The sequence below is a fragment of the Dasypus novemcinctus genome, chromosome 6 (genome assembly GCF_030445035.2).
Source record: "Dasypus novemcinctus isolate mDasNov1 chromosome 6, mDasNov1.1.hap2, whole genome shotgun sequence".
Classification (NCBI taxonomy): Eukaryota; Metazoa; Chordata; class Mammalia; order Cingulata; family Dasypodidae; genus Dasypus; species Dasypus novemcinctus.
In genome coordinates, this window is record NC_080678.1 from 93,452,746 (window position 1) to 93,471,822 (window position 19,077).

General features: G+C 55.9%; 1 protein-coding gene across 1 annotated transcript in view; it reads right to left on the reverse strand.

Annotated features, from left to right (window-relative positions):
* Positions 1 to 543: 543 nt before the first annotated feature.
* Positions 544 to 19,077, reverse strand: part of RET (ret proto-oncogene) — a 61,136-nt gene continuing 42,602 nt past the window's right edge. The window contains 13 exon segments of the mRNA XM_004452112.3: positions 544 to 2,821; positions 4,142 to 4,289; positions 5,838 to 5,937; positions 6,726 to 6,863; positions 8,079 to 8,149; positions 11,073 to 11,195; positions 11,272 to 11,346; positions 11,348 to 11,487; positions 12,449 to 12,556; positions 14,092 to 14,239; positions 16,662 to 16,918; positions 17,844 to 17,966; positions 18,514 to 18,624. Coding sequence (XP_004452169.1) covers positions 2,664 to 2,821; positions 4,142 to 4,289; positions 5,838 to 5,937; positions 6,726 to 6,863; positions 8,079 to 8,149; positions 11,073 to 11,195; positions 11,272 to 11,346; positions 11,348 to 11,487; positions 12,449 to 12,556; positions 14,092 to 14,239; positions 16,662 to 16,918; positions 17,844 to 17,966; positions 18,514 to 18,624 — 1,700 coding nt within the window. The 3' untranslated portion in view covers positions 544 to 2,663.

Below are 19,077 nucleotides of genomic sequence, written 5' to 3' on the forward strand. Positions count from 1 at the left end.
CTGCTCCTCCAGACATCTGAAGGGATGTCACAGTATTCCAACATGTTCCAAAAGAAAGACATAAAATGTTAAGTATTTAGAATTTTAGGCTTCATGGTGGTCCAGAGCAAAAATTTTCTTCCAACTTCCAATGGACCCTTCATCATGAATATGCATTTTCCATTCTTTACCCCATAACTGCCCAGCTGCAGCTACAAGAAATGAAGAGCAAGCAAAGGATGAAGGCACTGTAGATGCCTGAACTTGATATTGATTGCCACCTTATCCCAGGGAAGGAGAACTTGAAGGAAGGAGGCTCTTGAATGACAGAATGGATTGAGTTTTTTTTTCTTCTGAGTTTTTAATATTTACTATAAATGTGCTTATTTACATATATATTTTACAAGATGAGTCTGCAATATCACCAAGAGTCTCTCGGCCATTCTATGATTATTAATTACATGGTGGCGACCTAATAGATGGCTTTGTGATAGGTTAATCTTGCCAGGTGAAAACCTGATGTTTCTCACTAGGAAGTTCAGAAAGAGAGAATAAATTAACACATTTTATGATACATAATTTTATTTACATAACTGAAACTGTTTTCTTAGTCACCTTGATTACAAAAACAAATTAGCATGGTATAGTTTAATAAATCTCCCATAAATAGGTTTTACAAATTTTAATAACTGACAGATTGCCACTTAATACTAATACTTAGTAACATATATGCATATGAAAATTCTGTCTGAGAGGACTGATAAATGTGGATGCTTTTATAACTCAGGAACAGACAATGAGCTTATTAGTCATGGGCTAATTCCCCATCACTGGGCCAGCCTTGTAGACACTGGGTTTCTCACCCCTACCGAGAACAAAAAAGCTACATTCATTCACACTTACTGAGGAGGCATTTTTAGTAATTTGACAGAGCTTCTCCTTAGTTCTGCATTTAATAAGACTATCATTAAGTACATCTGAAAACCAAAAGTTTTACCATGACTACAGACACTCGTGACAGAACTTGTCATGGTGTATCTGGAAAAAGAGCCAGAACTAAAGCCACACTGTCGTCCAGGCGGTGCTTCCCACCTCTCTCTGGACGCGTGGACACACACGCACACACGCACACACACGCGCACACATGCTGAGGCTCCGTCACATATTCATCCAAGCCTTCTTGGCCAGAAGGAGTGCTACCATCTTACTGCTTTTGTGCAATGTCCGTAAAGTGTTTTAGTGAAATGATGTTAAGTCCTCTCACAGTGTTTTAAATCTGAAGACCAGGCAGTGTTTGGGTGACTGAACCCTCTCTGTGGGGTTACAGAGAGGAGCACGCTGTACGGAGACAGCCAGCCAGCAGGACTCCCCAAAAGCCCCCCACAAGCCTGTCTGAGCGTGCTGCGTGTGTGCAACACTCACAGGCCCTAAAGAGCAGCACGAAGCTGAGTCATGGTCGGAGTCTAAGGAACCAAAAAGTCTTTTGCTACAGCAGCATCAAATGACAAACACGGGGAGGGCGGGCCTATGCCTTTTCACACAGCTCTATGAGAGCCAATATGGTCTTTTCCATCTCAGAAGGGTCATCAGAAGGGTAGCAGGCCTTGATCTTATCAGGGCTACTTCTAACATACCTAGTTCAACTGTCCCTTTTATAAGGAAGTTGTTAATAAGATACAAATTAAACTGGCACAAGCCCCTTCTACTTCTACTGTGGAACACGGAGGACTCTGGGGGCGCTGGACACACAACAGAAGCGGATAGTGGATGGATTTATCACAGCCCGTCCCTGCTTTCACCAGTTCTTGGCCTGGCGTCGACTGCACGCCAAGCACCCTCTTTCCTCTCTATCGTTCTCTTCAAGGGAGGAATGACTACTGAACAGTGAGCATGCAAGGAAGCTGCGGTGGATGTAATGGGGACAAATGGGTCTTGTGAGCCCCCCTCCCTCACACCCACCTGCATTTAATAAGACTACGTAGCAAAGACGGCACCAACCCTCTCCATTGTGCTAAATCTAAGAATCATTTTAAACATGATAAAAAATCAAATGTCTTCCTAAGAAAAGGCGGCGGTTTTAAAAAGACATTTTCATGATCCCACACGTCGAGATGAGGCATGCCTCGAGGACCCCCCTTCCTCTCCAGCCCTTGCCTGGGCTTCGTCCACCACTCGCAAACGCTTGCTGGGTCTGATTCTGAAACAAGTCCAGGTACCTTTGGCCAGTGTTTTCCTGCTGCTTTTGTGTGTGTGTGCTTCAGGTTTAAGTCTCGTTGCCTTGTTTGGTGGCAACCAGAAAAATCAGAACAGTTCAGGTACAATTTCTTACACAAAGGGTAGGAGCGAGGGGCGCGCCCGAATGTTTACGAGAGCCAAGTGTGCGGTCGTTACGGATAAACACATACCAACATTGGACTCCGGAGCGGACGGAATAAAACGGAGAATTAAACACTAGGCTTAAAACCCTTATCCAGTTTGATATGTTTTCGAAGAGGGAAAAAACTCCAACTATCATAAGGAAAGCCACTGTGGAAAGCAGTTGAAACAAACTACCAATAACAAGTTTTAGCCGCCCTGGAGGTCAGCGGTGGCTTAGCCGGTTTGAACTGCACAAAGGAGCCAGTGGAGTCCCGTCTTGGCATGTTTCTTCCCCTCGTGAGTCCGTCACCTTTCACAGGGAAATGTTAACTATCAAACTTGTCCAGCAATTTTGCCGCTGAGGGTGAAACCATCCAGTTAGCATATACACTATCATTGGTATATCTTGGACACCCCGTGTTAGTGCCAGCGAATCTCGTGAGTGGTACAGGACTCTCTTCGGGCCAGTTCGGGGCTGACATGCCTAAAAATGAAAACAGATCATTCGTTCTGCACTGAAGAACCAAAACTGCATGTGCAGACAGTAAGGCCTTGGCAAAACTCCCTCTGACGTTCAAACCAAACTTCTGGTTTCTGTGCCAATTGTATTTAATGATTTTGTGCTCCTGGTTTCCAAGACACTGATCTATTTAGGGGAAGTGTCACATGCTCTCTTGAGTAAAGGAACCCAAAAGAAACTACCCATTTTGACTCAGTGAGCTTCAAACTCTCCAATCTGTTATGTATTTGTTGAATTGTTTAACTGTTTCTGAGGCAGCGTCAAGTAGCAGCACCCTGCTGTACTACAGCGCTTACTGCAACAGGAAGCTTCGGCTGTGTAAAAAGTCCCCTAGCTACTTATCTGTCGCCGGAGACTGCCACGGTGGACAGGACCGTCCGAATCGAGGGCGCTTGCAGGCGAGCCCACAGCATCGCAAATACAAAAGGAATGTAGCACTAGACCCCAACCAGCGAGGAATCATGGATGCAGGATGCATGCAAAAATACTTGAAACTCCAAGATTTTGAAACAATCAGCGATGAAGTTCGGAAACAGAAAAAAAATCTCAAATGTGTAATTGAAGACAAAAGGAGGAGTTTTGGCAAGAACCGTATTTACTGTCCATCTCATGACTACTACAACCACAGACTATGTTCTTGAAAAAAAAATAAAAGCAGTGGCTCCAGCTTTTAGCACTCATTTCATAGATGACAACCGTCATAATGGTAGGTAAATGCAAAGGATGTGAAAACAGCAGTCTGCGTGCATTTTCCCGAGAGGACGCTCTGCCTCGTCCCTGGACAAGGGGCTGCAGCCCCTGCTGGGGGCCACCCCCCCCCAGGAGGTCCGGGCCAGCCCCTGGCTGTGCTCCCAGTCCAGGCCTGGCAGCGGCCACTTCCTTTCTAAACTAAATGCCTCCCCAAATCTGGGAAATTTCCCCAAGAATCAACTTACAAGTATAGGACCTCCTGCTCCCACCCCGAAATGACTTATTCCTTGTTTTTTCTTTTCCAATATCCCCTGAGAGTTACTGCCCTGTCCTTTTCTCCTTTAGGGTCTTAAGTTTCTGGATGGTGTGGGAATCACACTTATTTTCACATCCTTTTTTTTTAAAAAAACATAGTTGCAAGACGCCTAAATAGAAACCTGAGGCAAAGTCAGACAGGTACACATGAAAAGGCTTCAGAGCAGGCTTTGGTTTCGCACTCAGACCAGAAACACTCTCGGAACAAAGCATTACAGAGTGGGAGGAGAGTGCAGGCTTGGTGTGGCTAGAATCGAGTAAATGCATGTGAAATTCTACCATAGAGTTTGTTTTCAATCCATGTGGAAGGGAGGGTTCGAGGGAGGGGAGCGTTAGTACAGTCCACCAGGGGCGTCTCCTCCTCTGAGAGCGCGTCGTCGTACAGCAGGGAGTCGGAGGGGGTGGAAGCAGCCAGGTCCAGGTAGTCCTGGGAGAGAGGGAGGGGCGTGTCACCCACAGCTGCCACCTCGACGCAGAGGCCCGTCGGGCAGGGCCCTGCGCGTCCACCTGGCTCCAGCGCTGCCCTGGCCTCCAGGCTCCCTGTCTGCCATGCCCCTGCCCCCGCCGCTGCCCACCTCCTAGTGTCCCCCAGAGGCCAGGCCGAGCCCCGGAGGCCCCTCTAGTGGACCGCTTGTTCTGGCCCTTTCCCAGGGCATCGTGAGGGCAGACGGGAGCCTGGGCTCCCTCCAGCACCCAAAGTGCAGCAGGCACCCAAAGCCACTGGGCGACGGTGAGCCATCAGCCCCCCACCCCCTCCTGCAAGGTGGACACTGGGCAAACGACTTGGGTGCAAAAACTCGGGGCCCTGGAGGAGCCGGCAGCAGCCCTGCTTCTTGAATTGAAAAGCAGCATTCCAGAAACCGCGGGGCAGGCCTCTCCAGGCCGGGCAGGGTCAGCTTTCCTCCAAGAGCCCCGTGCCAGCCACAACGTCGTTGGCAGTGCTTGGGGCTCTTGGCCGTGGACGTCGATTTTGCGCACGGCGCTGACCCTGGCTTTGGCATCCGAGCCCAGTGAATCACGTGCGCCTACTGCTTCTCTGGCCCCGGCTAAGCGTGTGAAGAGCAGTTTGAGCTTCTTTCTGGCTGTTTCTTGCCATGCCTTAGCAAGGCGGGGTCTCCTGGCACGGGTTTTTATTTTTGTTTAGGTAGTCCTGCAACTGCAGGACTCAGAGGTTTTGTCCAAGCAGTACAGGGACGTTCAACTGTGCTGCACGTGGCTGAGACTGGGCATCGTGCTTTTGGGATTTGAAGCAATCACCACGCTGCGTGAGCGTGTTCACGTTAGGACAAAGCCCCGTGAGGGCAGGGCCTCGTGCCCGTCTCATTTACTTGAACCCCCAGACCTAAGCCAGGATGTGGTACGTGGCAGCTTCTCAGCTGATGTTAGCTGAAAACGTACTGACGTCCTCATTTACTTACAGAATTGTAAACTGCAGACAACCAGGCTGAATCTGGACCCCCAGGCATGTTTTGTTTGGCCCACTCTGGGCTTTTAAAACTTTAAATGAGTCGCTAACATAAAAACTGGGAGCCTGAACGTGACATCTTTCCAGAATTCAGAATTCAGGTCTGAAAGCCTCGTGTGGCTAGAGCAAGGGGCCCTTGAGAAGGGACGGTGGCCCCGTTTGCCGGTCCCCACTCCCACCAGGCCCCTCAGAGCACCTGAGTTGAGAATGCTCACTGCCGCTCTGCTTCCCCCCATACCTGTCTGGGAGAGCCCTTCTTGAATGTCACTATGAAAGCAAGTCCAAGGGCCCCGGCTCACAGAGAAGGGTTTGGCGGGATGCGTGGGTCCCCTGCCCTGGGGACAGCGTGATGCGCTCCCTTGGCAGGGCTGGCAGGGATGCTTTGTCACGGCCTGGCTCTGGTCCGGCACTGGGAACGCCACATGGCGAGACCCGCTGTCCACTCCCACCCTCGTCGCCACGTTCAGCCTGTGAGAGACCAGCTGCGGGGAGTCTGCCCCAGGTACTCACTCTGCTCTTAACCATCATCTTCTCCAGGTCTTTGCTGATGTCGGCAAACACTGGCCTCTTGTCCGGCTCCTGCTTCCAGCACTGCAGCATCAGGCTATACCTGGGGGCAGAGGGGATGAAGAGGTGACCATCCAGCAAGGCTGGTCTCCAGAGGACCACCCCAGCAGGGCCGCTGCCCCAGCCCCAAGGCTGTTTCTGAACTTCTGGCACCGCCTCTGAGCCCCGCTGGGTGCTGGGCACACCGAGGACCTGCCAGGACGCAGGCCTGTGAGCTCACCGGGGCTGCGGAGCGCCAGCATCCTGCAAACACCCCGTCCTCAGAGCAGGGCTTATTTTTACCTCCCTTTCAAAGATTCTGGGAAACAGATGATTGGAAGCTGTACCCACTCTTGTGGCTGAGGGGGAAATTCCACCCCAAATGCCCACCTCTGAAGGACAGAGGATACCAAACCAAAAACAGCAGCTGAAGCATCTTCCTGGCTGTTTCTCAGTAACGCTCGAGCAATGCGGGGCCTCTTGGCATGGGTTTTTATTTTTGTTTAGGAAATCCTGCCACCGCAGGACTCAGAGGTGTTGCCTGAGCACTATGCCGTCGGGCAGTTGGATTGCACGTGGGTGTGAAGCCATCACTGCGCTGAGCAAGTGTGCTCCCGTTAGGCTGAAACCTCCACCTGACTGCCACGAGGGCAGGGCTCACGCCTGTCTCGTTCACTTGAGCCCCCAGCATCAGGTTCTGCCCCGGGAGCACCCACCCCCAAAGTGCAGCTCACCGTGGCTGGCACCCCAGGGCTGCTCAGCAACGTGTGGGGTGCGGTGGGGTCGAGTGCGTGTGGCCCTCCCTCCCCCAAGCTCGCCACGCCCGAGGGGGGCCCGCGGTAACTCGCTCACATCTCCTCGCTGCAGTTGTCGGGGCGCTCCATCCGGTAGCCCGTCTTCAGGAGGGTGAAGAGCCGCTCGGGGGGGATCCCGGGGTAGGGGTTGCCCCCCAGGGTCACGATTTCCCACAGCAGGACACCGAAGGACCACCTGCAGGGCAGGGGGACAGTGAGCGGTTCCGTGGGGCCCAGAATACCCGGCCCACACCCCCCTGCGTCCCCCACAGCCGTCGGCCCCCACGAGAGCAGGCGAAGGGCGCAGCAGGACGAGTGCCTGCCTCAGGGCAGACCCGCTCGGGGGGCTTCGGCCAGGATGGAGCGCACAGGCAGATGCAGCGTGGGGCTGTGGAAGAGGCCCTGTGTGCCCGCCCCAACCCCTCAGCCATGGCTGGCAGCTCACCCCGAAGCCCCCCTCTCTGCTCCGAGGGCAGACCCCCAGGGTGACTATGTCGAAGTGTCACCATGGGCTGGGGGTGGGGAGCGGGGGAAAGCTGAGCCCCAGGCACAGCTTTGGGGCGCCCCACACGATCCTTTCATCTTTCTATATGTTTCAAAATCCTCATGAAACCTTAAAATTAAAGGACTGCCAAAGAAAAAATATTTAACTCTAGGAGCAAAATTGACCATTAAGTGGGAACAAAATCATGCCTCACAACAGCAGGTATACATGAGCTCACTTAGGGTAATAAAAAGCATACGTGCACACCACGGAAAATGCTGGAAGGCTTGGCCTCCGGGCATCAGTAGTCATTACTTAAGTGACATTTAGTCTCTTCATTATGTGTTTCTCTGCATTTTCCAATTCTCCCATAGCCGATATATACGTTACTTTCATAATCCCAAGAGTTGCTTAAAATGGTTGGAGAACTGCCTTTTCACGACCCATGTTATTAAAGCTACGATTACAGAACACTTGAGAAACAGGTCTGCTGCATGTGAGAAGTACCAGGTCTGGTCACTTGGAGAACTGAGCGTGGGTTCCCACCTCGGGACACTTTGGGGCACACCAGCCTGCAGTGAAGGCCACCCCAGACCCAGAGTCCCCAAGCCCAGTGTGGGCATGGGGCAGTCCTGGCCTCGCTTGTCAGGAAGGTGTGACTCACAGGAAGGGGACTTCCTGGTACTGTGGCCAGAGGGGGGGAAGGACGGGGCGGGGAGAGGGAACAGCCTGGAGGCCACCCGCCCCGCTCGCTGTTGGCGCATCCCAGCCCCAGTGCTGGCTGAACGAACACACGAAGGCCCTCAGCTCAGGGGTCACTGCCGATGGCTGGCCATGGGCCAAGGAGCTCAGGCCAGCACTGTCCCCGTGGCCCGCCACACACACAGCGCCAGGGACCGCCCACGCCCAGGCCACACCCACACTTACACGTCACTCTGGGTGGTGTAGATGTGATCAAAAAGGGATTCAATTGCCATCCACTTGACCGGAATCCGACCCTAGAGAGGGGGTTGGAGGGAAAACTGTGACCGTTGTTTTGGCCAGAGAAGGGAGTCCTGGGGCACGGGTCGGCTGCTGCGCCCCTTCACCTCCACTCTGCGTGCACGCCAAGCCACGATGCCTGGGATTCTCTAGGGACAGAACCTGCGATGACCCCCTGGGAGCAGGCCCTGCACCGCGGCCTGGCCTCTGGGTCACCGCACGACTGGGTATGCTGACTTGGGTGTGACAAGATGGCTGGCTGCTTGATGCTTAATGGACACATCTCCACTAAGAAGAAACCTAAATGAAGCAAGCCCCAAATGCCTCACGCTGGGGCCTGTAAGGTTCTGGAACCCTCTGAGGGGTGCAGAGCAGGACTTGGCTAGAGGCAGGCCTGAAACACCGTCCACGCTTGATCCCACAGAGTGGGGCTTGACAGTGGAAAAGAGGACAAGAATGTCTGCCTCATTCGCTACTAGGGAAGATGGTAGGGCCACTCCCTCTCCCACGTCCTCCCCCAGAATAGGCAGAAATCCCACAGCAGTAGATCGAACATTAGTAAAAACACAAACCATTCCAAGACTACAGGCAGATACATTTCCAGAATTAGACAGGGAAAAAAGTAACTTGTCCAGCATGATGTTCCCCAAACAGTTCTGATGCCCAATGTGTTGGGAAACCAACATCCTTCCTTTGCATCTTGGAACCTTCTGAGGCACACGACACCCCAAAGGCTCTTCCGAGAAGACTGAGGGCAGACAGGCTTTCCCCACTCATCTCCTCGCAGAGCCCTGCGGCACCCAGCCAAATGGGCACCCTGTGCAGGCTGTGGGGTCAGGCCTAACAAATCCTTTGCAATGCAACAGGAGACACTGCTTTTCAAGCGGTAAGTCTTAAGACACAAATCAATAAAGACTATGTACATATTGAATTTTAAAGCAGCATTTACTGTAATTTCTTTTACTTGAAAACATTCTTTAGAGACTAAAGAGAGTGATAATTAAATGTAATGCATGATCCTGGACTGGACTTAATATAAGGAGAAGAAAATGCCCCAAAGGACATTACTGGAATGATAAAAAATTGTAATATGGACTGTAAACTTTATATCAACGTTAAAGTCCTTGAACATGATAACTGTGCTTAAGGTAGTTATGTAAGTGAATATCCTTGTTTTTATAGATTGCATGTGAAAGTAGTAAGTGTTCAAGGAGCATGATGTATACAACCTACACTCAAATGTTTAGGAAATAGATGAGATAAGATTGACAGGCTGAAGAAGGAAAGAAAGGAAGAGAGAGAGAAAGAGGGAAAGAAAAATAAAAAGAGAAAGAAAGAAAAAGAAAACGTGGTACCATGTTAAAAGTTGGTGGATCTGGGTATGGGGGGTGGATAAGTTGCAGTTCTATTGGTTTTTGTATTATTTTTGAAATTCTCCTGCAAGTTTAGAATTATTATAAAACAAAAAGCTTTGAAAAAACTTTCCCTAGGATTTATCTCCTTCAGTGGGGTGACAGTTTCTGGAGGCTCTGTTTCCTGAACAGGGCTATCTGCAGAGCAAACTGGCTGGCCTCTGTGGGCCCGAGCCCGGAGGCGCCACATTGTACGTCTTCATGCCATGGCACAGAGGACGGCCCTGGCAGGAGCGATGTGGCAACAAGACTCTTCCTCACCCTTCAGGAGGGGGGTGGGGGCGCAGTTGCTCCCCACTTCCCCTTCTGCAGGTCTGATACAAGCAGCTGCAACAGAAACCCCAGAACTGAAACATCATCCTGGCAACCGGTGGCAAGAAAAACAGTTTCTCTCCGCTCTTTATAGTAAAGCTGGGCGGCAGCAGCTGAGTTCTTTCTCTTTAATTTTTCTTTCAATTTCGAGCAACCACCTTCTCGGGGCAAGCATGGTATAGGGTGAACACCTGGTCAGCTGGGACCTTGCATCGTGAACTTGCCCCCTGGCCAAGGCCACACCTGCCACAGGGAGACTGCAGGGCGCTGAGTGGATGCCTGAGGACAATGCCACCAGCCAGGAACACCATCGACCACCTACTTCACAGTTTTCGACAGTGCTTCAGAGACCCTGCGCTGCTCTTCTGGGTTCCTGACCCCTAGCAGCCCAGGAACCTCCCAAACTCACCAGCCAAGGGAACCTGAGCCCCACCCCCTGCAGGGCCCCTTACTCCTTTCTGCAGAGAATGTTGCCATCCTCCCTTTATTTAACTTCCCTCTCCTTTGAGCAAAGAACTAGCAATACAGAAGGGAAGTGGTGCCCTTTCCTCTGTAAGAACGAGAAGAGCAGCTGCAGGGAGGAAGAAGGTGGCTGTTTCCACAGCATCAAGTGACCTTCAGAAGCCACAGAGATTAAAACAACAACAACAACAACAAAACAACAGGCTTTTGATGCGGGGATTTCTGATGTTAGAGTTTGATGCTGGAGCCCTGAGAAGTCAGCACCCAGAGGAAAGAGAAGCCAGCCCCAGGAAGAAAGGAACCCTGAAGCCAGAGAAAAGCAAGGCCCAGGAACGCAGGAACCCAGGAAGCCTGAACCCTCGCAGACACCAGCAGCCATCTTGCTCCAAATAGACTTTGGTGAGGGAAGTAACTTATGCTTTATGGCCTGGTATCTGTAAACTCCTACCCCAAATAAATACCAACCAGTTTCTGGTAAAAAAATTAAAAATAAAAAAAAACCCAACAACCCAGCTGAGCTTCAGGCCTGTAGGTGGGGCCCGGGGAGAATTAGCAGAGTACCTGCTGCTAAGTCTGCCTGCCCGGACCCTCTGGGGACAGGGAGCGTCGTGGACCGAACTGGGGATGAAGGTGAGTTTAGCAGTTATAAAATCTGCTTTCTCTCTCCCACAGGCTCCAGGGAGCTGGCCCGCGGTGCCCAGTGCTCACTGTCCAACCCTGCCCAATGTCCCGCCAGGTCCCCACCACGGGGTACCTTGCTTCTCTTGACATAAGAATCCTCTTCATAGACATCTCGCGATAGACCGAAGTCCGAAATCTTCATCTTCCGCCCCTCGGCCACCAGGACGTTCCTGGCGGCCAGGTCCCGATGCACGAGCTAGGAGGAAGCAAAGCAGGAGGCCTCAGCCAGGCCGCCCCGCCCGGCGGGGTGGGCAGGCCCGGGCCGCGCGCACCTTCATCTCGGCCAGGTACTGCATGCCGCGGGAGATCTGCCAGGCGAAGGAGATGAGGTCGCCCATGGTCAGCGCCCCGCTCGTCCGGGTTGTCCAGGTAGCTGGAGTTGCGGCTGCCCCCGCTGCCCACGTAGCCCGGGCCCACCTTGCGGCTCTCCCGGAGGAAGCCCCGCAGGGAGCCGTACTTGGCGTACTCCACGATGAGGAAGAGGGGCCCTGTGCGAGAGGGGGGCTGGGGGCGGGGCCTGCGCCCGAGGGCGGGGCTGAGGGAGGGCCTGTGGGCGGGGCCGCGGGGGCCACCACGTTTCAGCCTCCTTGACCTGGGCCGACAAGGCCTGCTGGTGCCCTGGGCACGAGGAAGTCAGGGCAGCTATGGGGAGCCCATCCCAGTCGTCTCTTACATCGCTAGCACAGTGCACAGACTCCCGGGACAAGGCTCTCAGGGAGGGGGGGGCTGCTGCCAGAAGGGGGTTCCCATGCCATGCTGCTCTGTCCTGGCCACCCAGATGCCACAGCTCAAGGGGCTGTTCTGTCTGGTCTGCCCACACCACGCCCTCTGCTCGGGCTCCACCCAGTGGCCCTGGGCCAGAAGGTCAGTTTGTGAGGACCCTGGACCCAAGGATGTCAGGCCAGTTCTGGGGAAAGAGGTGTCCCAGTTCAGGGAGGCGCCCCTGGGCAGCCGTGTGGGATTGGAAAGCCAGTGGAGCAGGCTGGTGGTCAATGTCACCTCTCCGACCCGTGTCCTCAGCTGAGGAATGGAGCCAATGCCCCACAGCCGGGGTGGGGCCGTGAGGGGGCACTCGAAGTCCCCGCGGGCCCAGAACAGAATGGGTGCTGAAGGAGCACTGCCCCTTCCTGGAGCTTCTAGGCCTTGGACACTCGGCCTGGAATGGCGGTGCTGGCAAGTGTAAGCACCCACTAGCACCCAGGGACCCGCCCTGCCACAGGCCCTGGCAGCACCCTCTTGGTACACACCAAGCAAACCTGCCAGCATTGCCCAGGAGCTGGAAAGGAGAGTGAGCCCCTGCCTGGACCAACAGTAGGCGGCAGTGGAGGCCAGGAGCCCCATCCCTCTGGGAGGAGGGAGAGACGGGGGGGGGGGGGGGGGGGGGGGGGGCGGGAGAGGAGGGTGGGTGTGTCCCGCCAGCAATGCCGAGCCCAGGCCTGCGGGTCTTACCATCCTGGCTGCAGGCGCCATACAGCTTGATGACATGGGGGTGGTTGACCTGCTTCAGGAGGTTGAATTCCGACAGCAGGTCCCGCAGCTCGCTGGGGGAGGCGTTCTCTGAAACGCAGTGCAACAAAGCAGGCTGCACACCCACCCTTTCTGGCAGTCCTGGTCAAGGCCACTCTGGGTGGGGCCCAGACATGGGTTACTTGTTTTTTGTTGTTGCTGTTTAGACAAATACTCTCCAGGAGCAGTTGCTGGGGCTTTGCGGGGCCCAGGGGACAGCCCAAAACCTCTCTGTTTCCTGAGGGCAGACCACTCCACGGATAGCCTCCCGAGGCTGGAATGGGGATGCAGTCCTTCTGGAAAAGTGAGGGGACTCCCCGATATCCCCAAACACTTCTGACCAAGCCTGGGGCAGTGGGAGGGGCAGGGGGAAGGTCAGTGAACGGTCCCTCACTGCCCTCCGCCCCTTGTCCAAGGCGGGCCACCCCAGAGCCTTTGCAGGGCTCCCTGCAAGGGCAGCGGGCATCTTGGATGCTGGACTTTCTGGGGACGCACCTCCACGCGCACACAGAGGTTCTGCTCAGAAGTGAGCTTTCATGAACCTGTGCTTTCAGTCTAGCGGCTCAGGAAGCCACGTAACAGCAGCTGGAATAAAGCGGTGCTGCCAGTTAAATGCAGGCGTAGACTTTTCTGTCTTGGGAGCTCTCAGCACCCTGCACAGTCACTTGCCGAAGTCGAACCGCCTGGTGCGTGGCCCTCACACGAGCATCTCACCGCAGGCTTCCCAGAATGACTTCGTGCCATGCTGGGTGTGCACGCCTCGAGAAGGGCAGACCTGGGCTCCAGGTCCCCTGGGCGCTTGCGTCAGAGGCTGACGATTCACTAGGTCCCCTCCTGGCTGCCCCTGCCCCTTTCTGTCATGCAGGCTTGGCTAAGGCTTGGGCCACACCTGGAACCCGGGGGTCTCACTGCACCCTCTCCTCCTTGCCTGCCTAAGGGCACAGGGTCTCTAGATACGGGGCTAATCCCAGTCTGAAGAACCTGGGTACATGTCTAAAGTGCCTTCTGTGCCCCGGATTCCTGGCAGCACAATGTGTGTACAGAAGGCTGGAGGACAAGGCCAGCGCACCAGGTGAGAGCAGCTGGGAGGCACCGCCCCACCCCCAGGAGGCCTCCTGGACGGGGCAAGTCTCGGTGGGTGGAAGGGGCTGACCCTCTCAGGCGTCTCAACCCAGAGCGCCCCAGAGGACTGGCTTTGAGTAAGGAATGACGGCATGGGATGCAGGAACTGTTGTTAAAAAACCAAAGGACTCTTTAATTTTTTAAGAGCTCGAGCCTGTCTCTGACATCCATGCAGAAGCAGCACCAGTCTAGAGCCTTCCAAGGAGAGCAAAGTCCTGTCCTGCTTCTCCAGGGACTGCCCGGCCCACGACATTTGCAGTGGTGGCCGCCTGGCCATGGTGTTCCCAAGTGGGGAGGGGCTCCTGCAAAACGTGGGGAGCGGGGTGGGGTGGTCGGGGCCAGCCATGAGCCCCGGGACTGTCAGCGTGAACTTGACACAGCCGGTGGCCAAGGTGGCGCGAAGCCCGGGCTCCCCACCAGTCTGCATGACGAGCCCTGGCACATGCCGGGCTGCAGCCCCCTACCTTTCAGCATCTTCACAGCCACCGTGGTATAGCCCGCTTTGCCTTTGAGGCGGAAAGCTGTCGCCTTGACCACTTTTCCAAATTCACCTTCTCCCAGAGTCTTTCCGAGAACCAAGTTCTTGCGTGGAAATTCCCACTTTGGATCCTCCTATGTTGGGGTTGAAGGAGGGGGAAGAGACGGTGAGAGGAAGAGAGGAAGCGGGCAGATGAGCCCCCACTCACCTCTGTAGAAGGTGGGACCCCTGGCGGGAGGGGTCTCCCCGATCCCAGAGCTCGCCTGGCCTCTGTGCCCCGACACAGCGTTGTGTCCTTTGGGCCCCAAGAACTGCCTGTGGGCTGCCCGGGTCGGTTTCCTGGTCACCAAAACGGTCACGGCAACCGTGCGCCTAAGCTGTCCAGGGCAGACTCGGCCCTGCGGGTGCTCGCTGGGGTCTCCTCTTCCCCAGGAGGGGCCCAACTCTCTCAGCATCTGCCTCTCCTCTGGACCCCCAGACCCCAGGATCGCTGGGAGGTCACGCAGGACCCCCCAGCAGAGAAAATCTGCCTGAAGAGGCCAAGCAGCGTCCTGACCCAGAACCAAACCCAAGCATCCTGGCTCCTGCTTGGTGGCCCTCCTGCACCCCTACGAAGCCTCCTCTCACCCCAAAGTCTGGAAGAGGAGCTCAACCCGTGGGCCAACTAGCTCCATGCGGCAGCTTCTGCCCCGCCCTTGGCACATGCCTGCCCACGGCTCCACCACCTATGGCTCTGCACCTGCTGCCCACCCGGCTCCCAGAGAAACCCAACTGCATCAGGCCCCTGGGACTGTGCCCGCACCTGCACCGCTCCTGCCTCTCCAGCCCTGTCCACTTTCAACTAGTGTGTGGGTGCCCAAGCCAGTCAGGCCGAGCTCGCCCCTGGGGCCTGTACCAGGCATACACACCCTGTCCCCGCTGGCTGTGTATCAGGCACCTGTCACCCCCCACCCGCTATAAGACCAGGAGTGGGCGCCTTTAAGCAAGCACCTGAGTTGGCCTGCTCTTGCCTCATTTCTCCCCAGAACCCACAGTCATCATGATGACACCAATCAGAGGTCAGCATCAGCGAATGGCACCACCGCCGTCACCCCTGCTGCCATCACCTGCCCACCGGCACGTAATGACCACGCGCTCAACACATGCAGAGGCTGCACAGAGAATGTGCGCACACAGCCCTCTCGTCCTTCTAAAAATCTTAAAAGCCATCCTCCCCATTTGCTTTGGAGAGATCGGAGCACTCCGAGACCTCAGAGCTCACCCGTGTCCGCTGGGTGCCTGGGTGTTGCCTGTACAGGGAAATTCCCCACCTTCGTCCACCTCGCTAGCACAGCCCTTCCTGGGCAGCCCCAGCCAACTGCTAGGGCTTATGGGGTGCCAGGAAGCCCTGCCGACCACCACAGTGACCCCTGTCCGGGGCCTGGTAGGGTGAAGCATGTGCTCACACCACACAGGCACACGTAAATAGGCACATATATATACAGACACACCCATGCATGCACACATGTGCACACACACACACATAAACATACCTCTACACCCAGACTTAGACACACTCGCCTATATGTGTGCATATGCAAGACACACCTACACATAGACACACATACACAAAGACACAACAAACACACAGGCTCTATCTGAGCACTTTCCTCAGTTCTTCCAGAACCCAAGGTCCAGCTGCTTGGACAAATGCCCGTGGGGATGCTGAGAGGGGTCCCCACTTGGGCAGGAGAGGGCAGGCTGCAGAGGGGAACTGGGAGGCCCCTGGTGGCGTCTGCCCTGCCTCAGTCTAGCTTGAGGAGCACATGTCGACCTACAGACCAGGCCCACCGGCTCTGTCCCTGGATGCTCCATGGGGAAAGGGGAAACTGGAAAAGCCACCCAACGCTGGCTGCTGCTCTCTGTTCGATGGTCCCAGAGTCCCTCGGGGCTCCCTCCACTGTGGGGCAGCCTTGGATGGGGGAGCAACCACGAGGGGCCCTGCCCACTGCCGCCGCCTCCCCACCGAGCCCCTCCTCCCCTCCCCGCAGACTCCCCGACGGAGCATCTTTCAGAAGGGAAGGCAGAACATGCTCTCCTCTGTCCTTTCGGAATAAAACCCCAACTCTCCCTAGGGCCCTGGAGGGCCCTGTGACCCGGCATGCCCCCCACCACACCCCATCCAGCCCTTGGGGCCTTGGCCTGGCTTGCCCTCCCTGGAGTGCTCCTGGCTCTCTCTCTTGCCTCCTTTGGGCCTGGGCTCACACTCCAGTCTATCTAAATTAGCCCTCCTCACTACCGTGCCTTCTCCCTGCACTGGGGCGAGCTCTGTGAAGGGGGTAGTGCCAGCATGCCTATGGGCTGGGCACACAGTAGCTCAGCAGTGCTGGCTGCCTGAGAGCTCAAGGTGAGGAGCCCCAAGCCTGTGAGTGGAGGTCCCATGTGCAGGGCCCAGTGTACCCCCAGTGTACCCCATGCCCCTCTGCACCCCAACAGTACCCCAGAGACCAGGACCAACACTGAACTAGAGAGGGGCTGCCTCCCCACTATGGCAATCCCCTCCCAAGTGGAACGAACCGGGATCTTGAAGGCATCCACGGAGACCTGGTTCTCCATGGAGTCAAGAGAGGGCCGGCGGGCGCTGGCTGATGAGTAGCTGACTGGGAAGGCCTGGGCAGGCCGGCGGAAGGTCATCTCGGCCGAGGCGATGGGAGGTTTGTGGGCATTCTTATGGTAGCGGTGGATGCAGAAGGTGGAGAGGAGCACGGAGACAATGAAGGAGAAGAGGACGGCCGCGGCGATGACCGTGCGGCACAGCTCATCGCACAGGGCCTCTGCGAGCGAGGATGATGGTGAGGGCGCACGCAGGAGGGCCCCAGGGAGCCTCCAAATGAGCTGGCCAAGGGCTCAAAGAGGTGTGTGTGGCACTGCTCGTGCCCCCCTGTAGCCCTGCCAGCCAGGAAATGGCCTGGCTCATGCTGCTCATTTAAAGATCACAAGAACGATGGCAAGCACACACACAGCAATAACCAGACAGTGTGCCCTGTTCCTGAGGCTCTGTGTACATTACCTTCCTACAACATGGTGCTGTTACCACCTCATTTTATGGATGGAGAGAGGTCAGAGGGTGAGCAACTTGCCTGTAGCACTGGGCTCTGGCACCAGGCCCTGGAAAAATAGCCCCCCCCCCCTGGAGTTTAGGAGGGGAGGCAAAGTTTTTCCTCTGTGTACTAAATGTGTTTTTTTTTTTGCCATTTTCTTTATAAAAAAGAGGGAAAAAAGGAAAGTAGTCCAACATAAAAGCTGTGTGATAATAACTCAGATACCAGATGATGCTCCTGGGCTCCAGCGTGGTGAGTAAGGATCTGGGTCAGGACTCCTGCCGGCCACTCACCTGCTGCCCCCAGAAGACCCACCTGGGAGGTTCTAAGAGCAGGCACCCAGCTGCTCAGTTCCCGTGGACCCAGCAAGGCCCCTTGCACAGGGACAGATTTATCCGACAAGTTATCTGATAGAATTGGATAGAACTCTGGATCTAGAAGGCACTTTACAGAGGCAATCTGGCTCAACTCCCTTCCTGTACAAAAGAGGAAACTGAGGCCCAGAGACATGGAGGGGCCCATGGGCTTCATTCACTTTCCTGCATTCTCCTCCCTCCTGAGGCCTCAGCACTGCTGATGTAAGTCCTCCTTGGGACACAGGGAGACTTGGGGACACTGTGTGGTGAGTCCCAACTCCCCACCCCCAGCCCCTGCTCACCCTGGCTGTCCTCTGGCTCACAGAAGCACTTCTTCTCCTCAGGGAAGCAGTTGCAGATGCCGAAGCCAGCTTTTATGCCCCGGTGCTCCCCTGGCTCATGACCCCCGATGATGCTGCCGCGCCCTGGAGACCCAGACATGGCCACCTCAGCCGCCCTGGCTGTGCCTGCCACCCGGAGCCCCCCCATGCTGCTTGTCCACCACATGCCAGTGATGGCAGCCCGAGGAGCTCGGAGAGTCCCTTGCCCACCAGGTGGCCGCTCCTGAGGCTCAGGGTGTGCAGCAAGCACAGGGAAATCCAGGTGTCTAGCCCACCCCCTGGCCAGACCCCCCAGCCTGCCCAGGACACAGAGGGCCTTCTGGGTACTGGATGACTCTGGGCACGGGTACTTCCCAGAAGCCGAGAGGGTGCGGCAGACAGGGCAGGCACGGCCCGCAGGATGGGGGCGCTGCGCCCCAACAGGTGCCAGGACAGTGTGGGTGTGTGGGGGTCAGGCTGCCAGGCCTATTTTTCTTGAGCGGGGTGGGGGAGCACCCTTTGTTCAAATCAAAATCTTTGGAAGAAGACAACCCATACAGCAGAGGCAGGCGGCCCCCGTGGCTGCGGGCGGGCATGAGGCAGGAGCCCCCGTGTGTTCCCGCGGCCCCACCCCTGGCCGCAGTGGGCTTACGGAGGCAGTCCTGGGGACAGATGTGCGCGTCCTTGCTCTCCACGGCGTCGCAGTGTCCGTCGGGGCAGGTCTTGGTGCTCGGGGAGCAGGTGGAGAAGTTCCTGGTGATTCCTGTGATAGGGGGCAGGCAGTCACCCCCTCCCAGAACGTTCCTGGGGCTTGGGCCGCCTGTGGTTCCCCCTCTAAGGAAGGGCCAAGGCCTGGGCAAAGGAACACAGGTCTAAAGCCTCATGGGCGGGGGGAGCCCCCAGGAGCGCCCGGGGGTCCCGAGTGCTCGGGGCAGCGGCGAGGACCAGAGGGGCCCCCAGTCCTGCCCGAGCCCTGCCTCACGTCAAGGAGATGAGGCGTCAAGGCCAGACGAGGCCGGGCCCCTCTCCAGGCCACTCAGGGCGTGGACCTGCAAGGTGGCTCAGAGGCAGCCCCTGGCCAGTGCGTGGAAAGCAGCCCCCCAGCCCCCAGCCTGGACTCTCCCAGGAAGAGCCTTTCTGTCCTTCTTTGCAATTTTGACCCAGACCTTCTCAAACCAGAAGTGATGGCTCAGGGCACATGTGGTCCCAGGAAGAG